The sequence below is a fragment of the Micropterus dolomieu genome, unplaced genomic scaffold, assembly GCF_021292245.1.
Source record: "Micropterus dolomieu isolate WLL.071019.BEF.003 ecotype Adirondacks unplaced genomic scaffold, ASM2129224v1 contig_11371, whole genome shotgun sequence".
NCBI classification, from domain to species: Eukaryota; Metazoa; Chordata; class Actinopteri; order Centrarchiformes; family Centrarchidae; genus Micropterus; species Micropterus dolomieu.
The window spans coordinates 255-5,311 of NW_025740357.1; the positions used below are offsets into that span (position 1 = coordinate 255).

General features: G+C 40.5%; 1 protein-coding gene across 1 annotated transcript; it reads right to left on the reverse strand.

Annotated features, from left to right (window-relative positions):
- Window positions 1–1,627: 1,627 nt before the first annotated feature.
- On the reverse strand, window positions 1,628–3,696 carry LOC123965809 (stonustoxin subunit beta-like; the record flags this gene model as incomplete). Its single annotated transcript, XM_046042162.1, has 3 exons — window positions 1,628–2,960; window positions 3,126–3,172; window positions 3,562–3,696. Coding segments are annotated over 3 exons (739 nt in total), but the record flags the coding sequence as incomplete, so codon positions are not given.
- Between the last annotated feature and the right edge of the window lie 1,361 nt (window positions 3,697–5,057).

Consider the following 5,057-nt stretch of genomic DNA (forward strand, 5'->3'; position numbering starts at 1 on the left):
GTGCATCATGGGAAATCCCCCGGCAGTCTAGGCCTATAGCAGCATAACTAAGGGATGGTTCAGGACTCACCTGAGCCTACACCTACAGCACCTACAGTGCTGAAAAGAAACCTGGGGTTGTTCCTATTTTCCTCTATTAATGACGAGTAGTACGCTGCTCTGGCATTACGGAGGGCCTTCCTATAAGTTTTAAGACTATCTTGCCAAATTAAACGGGAATTTTCCAGTTTGGTGGAACGCCAATTCCTCTCACGTTTCCGCGATATTTGCTTTAATTTGCGAGTTTCAGTATTATACCATGGAGCTAACCGTCTTTGTTTTATTATTTTCTTTTTTAGAGGGGCTACAGAGTCGAGTGTCATTCGCAGCGAGCCTGCAGCACTATCAACAAGATGATCGATTTGGGAGGGACTGAAATTAGCATCCTCCGTTACTTTATGACTTGATAATGAATTTATCATTCATAGTTGTTTAAATGGATAGTATACTGATGTCTTAGACATGACTGTATTTTCCCAAGTGTGTAGTCACCATCAGAGATGTTGCAGAAGCTTCCTGTTAGCTGATTTATGCCTTAATAGGTAGGATGCTCATGTCCACATGAATCAGCTGACAGGAAGCCTCAGCAACACTTGGGATCCTGTAGGCAAATGAAAACCATGAGTCGGCAGGAAGGAAGTCATCCACAGCCAAATACTACGTACACATAGGAAGGCAGGTCCTGAAAAGTCAGCTGAATGGGAAGAACAAGCCATCAACAAATACGCACTGCCAGTCATCAGATACCCAGTTGGTAAAAGAAACTGGCCAGAGGAGGAGATAGAGGCCACTGACATCAAGACAAGAAAGCTCCTAACAATGCATGTAGGGTTTCACCCCCAAACTGGGAGAGTGGCTCCAGTAGATTCCAGGACAACATCTGATGTCTCTGTCCAGAGGAGTGCAGTCCTAGGAACATCTAAGGGACTGCATAGAACCCTCACACTCCCAGGCCTCCTGGCGGAGGACCAGAGCTTAAGGGACGACACATAACACCCAGCAAGGGATGAAAGGGGGATTTATATACGTGTGTGTATATATATATATATTTGTGTTAGAATCTGTGAAACAAATAGAAAAAGTTATTTACACATTCTCTTCCCTGTAAATTTTAGTGCCACAGGGACACAGTCAATCTGCACCTGTGTGGTGGAAACAAGGGAGGATGCCTGATCAAAGAGGGGAATGATGCTATAGGAGAAAGGATTACTACTTCCAGGTCCACAGCTGAGTACTGAGACGGAGAATTTATATTTTATCTTTTGAGATGATGTGATTTCCAAAGAAACTGTATCACTCCAGAAGTGTTGGGGGAGCAAGTAACAAACTAACATCTTGATATGTAATATGAAATGAAATACAACTGAAAACACTGATTTACATGACCGTAACTTTTTTTGTCAATCAGATGTATATTGAGAAAATTAAATAACATAGAGAAGATTAAATTATACAACAAAAGGTATTAGTGGTTATTTATTTACAAGAACTATTAATATTTATTGAAGTAGAAAAAAAAACAGAGACTCAAATGATTCAGCTGGGCCAGATCACTCAGGGACCTTTCACACCTAACTCACTTTTGGACTTTTCAGTTTGATCCGAAACAAAATTACAGGTGTGAAACTTTCCCCAGACCACGGTCCTGACCAAACTGACGAAATTTGGTCCAAGCAAAAAAAGAGGTAGCCTCGGTCCGAATCAAAATGAAGTTCTTGCCAAAGCTTTTTTTTATTAATGCAATGTTCATTACAACAAAGAAATATGCAAAGGATACAATTAATAAAATACATCTTACATCACCAGAAGCTCAAATAAATTCAGTTCTTCCAGAATATTGGAGCTTTTCTCGCTTTTTAATTTTTTAAGTGTTTCATTGAGGTGCATTAGTGTTTCAGTTCAGCAGTAATTGAAGCAGGTTTGGAGTTCATTTTGATATGTGGATGTGGAACCTTCCAAGTACGATGAGAAGCTGCACAAAATAGTTCATATTGTTCGGACCATTAAGGACAAAATATAACGTGACATTCTTATCAAAGCCACCTGCGCAACTGACAGCACGCTAACATCAGGCAAACGTCTTTTTACAAACCAATCCATGTCAAGTATAGGGAGACGCTGCCCACATAGATAATGACGACAGGATGCAAGTATATCATGTAAAGCGCTTTCATGATTGCAGTGTGAAAACAAACCAAAACTAACTGAACCGGGGAAAACATCTCCCCAGATGAGTTTGCAGCCCTGATAGTAAGATGTTGATAAGAAAAGCAACATTCTGAGTCAACATGCTGATAAATGTGCTTACAGCTATGGAGGACCGCATCTGCCACAATCAAAATTAATACAGAAATAAAAACACACTCAATAAGTAAACATCTCATTCTCTAATAGAGAACACAGAGACACTGAGGAACCATATGTCCAGAACCCAAAGCCAGGATAAAGAGGTTCAGTGAATGTGGTGTTGAAGGTGTGGAGGTGGATCAGTGTGTCAGAGACTCTGAAGAATGACAGAGAGCCAGCAGGACAGTCCACATACACTGCTACTCTGTCAGAGGAGGCGAAGGAGGAGGAGATGGATGTTCTTATGTTATTGTGACAGACAGTATAACCAAAATAGTCAGAGCAGATCAGACTCCAGGACTGACCATTCATTCCAAACAAACAGTCATTACTGTCTCCTCTCCTTCTGATTCCTCTGCAACTCACTGATATTTCAACCCATCCTCTCCACTCGACCTCCCAGTAACAGCGACCAGTCAGTCTATCTCCACACAGCAGCTGAGGCCAATAGGTAAACCTGTCTGGATAATCAGGATATGACTGATCCTCCTTAACATATGTTGACTTCCTGCTGTTGTCAGTCAGTTTGATCTTTCTGTGTACTGTCTTTGTGTCGAGTGTGAGTTCACAGGAATCTGATGGAGAGAATGAGACACAATACAGTTGCATTATTTATTGCATTACGTTATTGATCTATCATCTGTTCATTGATTGACACTTTGAATGAGTGATGTCACAGTCTGAATGAGGTTGAATGTGTGCTGCTTTGTTTTCATGAATCAAATGAAAAACACACTTACACTTCTTCAGACCTGGTCTCAACCATCGGAGTCCACCAGGCTCCACTCTGAAAGGAGGAGGGGGGTCAGACCAGCACATCCTCTTTTAGCATCACACATGGACGTGACATTGCTCTCATACACAGAGGTTTGATATTTTCTACTAATACACTTACATGTTCACATGCAGCACTTATTATTTACAGCCTGATAATAAATGACTCATCATTTTCACTTTTTCATAACTATTTATCTGTTTATACATAAATGTTCTCATTTCCTGTTTTAATGTATATGAGACAAATCTGCATAAAAAGTAAGATGAAAAAGATAAGTCTGTCCACTTTAATTTTTCATCTACTTACTAGTTATTAACTCTCAGCCATGGAACATTTGTGTGTGATGGTTCCTACTCTATCAGACTGTCTGTCAGTGACCGCAGAAGGCCTCTCCATACCTGAGAGTGTCCAGTCTCCAGTGTGGATCTTCCAGTCCAGCAGACAGCAGCTTCACTCTGGAGTCTCCTGGATGATTGTAACTCAGGTCCAGCTCTCTCAGGTGGGAGGGGTTGGAGCTCAGAGCTGAGGCCAGAGAAGCACAGCTTTCTTCTGTGATCAGACAGCCTGACAACCTGCAGACACACAAAACAGCACACGTCACATAAACATGTTCATGGAAATATAGTGAAACTAAAAAACTACCGGTGTGAAATCAATGAGACAATCTCATGGAGTTTAAAAAAATAAAAAATAAAAATAAATAAATAATCATTATTTGTAGAGCACTTTTCAAAAACAAGTTACAAAGTGCTTTAACAAGTGTAAAGAATAATACAAAAAAAACAAGATAAGAGCATGAAAAATTTATATAAAATTAGTAAAATACGATAAAATAAAAGGGATAAAATAAAGTCAAATAAGATCGGGAAAAGCTCTCCTATAAAAGTATGTTTTAAGAAGGGACTTAAAAGAGTTCACTGACTCAGCCGACCTGATTTCCTCGGGAAGGCTGTTCCAGAGCCTCGGGGCCCTGACAGCAAACGCTCTGTCCCCTTTAGTTTTCAGTCGAGACTCTGGAACAGACAACAGACCTCTGCCCGAGGATCTATAGGTACGTGCTGGTGCGTATGGGACTAAAAGGTCAGAAATATAACAAGGCGAGAGGCCATGAAGAGCTTTAAAAGTGATCAATAGAATTTTAAAGTCAATTCATACTGGGAGCCAGTGTAATGAAGCTAAAATAGGTGGTCATATTTCTTTGTTCTGGTTAAAAGCCTGGCAGCTGAGTTCTGGACAGTCTGGAGTCGATCAATAGATTTTTGGGTTAAACAGGTGAAAAGGCTGTTGCAATAATCCAGGCGTGATGAGATGAAGGCGTGTAAAATGGTCTCGATGTCCTTAAAAGTTAACATAGATCGAATTTTTGCTATATTTCTAAGTTGATAGAAACATGATTGAACAAGCTTTGTGGTGTGCTGCTCGAAATTTAAATTACTATCAAACCAAACACCAAGGTTCTTTGCCACAGGCTTAATGTGATTTACTAGGGAACCAGCAGATGGCAGTATTTGATTTGCCATCTGCTGAGACCCGATGACCAGGATTTCTGTTTTGTCTGAGTTCAGCTGGAGGAAATTATTTGACATCCATTTTTTAACTTCACAAAGGCAGTTGTTAAGTGAACTCAGCATTCCAGGGTCTGTGGATCTGACGGGCAAGTATATTTGTGTGTCATCAGCATAAATATGAAAAGAAATGCCATGTTTATGGATAATATGTCCAAGGGGAAGTAGATACAAGGAAAACAAAATGGGTCCTAAGACCGACGCCTGAGGCACACCATATTTAACAGGACAGAATGAGGAGACATAGTTGTTTACAGACACGCAAAACTTCCTATTTGACAGGTAGGATGAAAACCATTCTAGGGCAGTACCAGAGATCCCCACCCAGT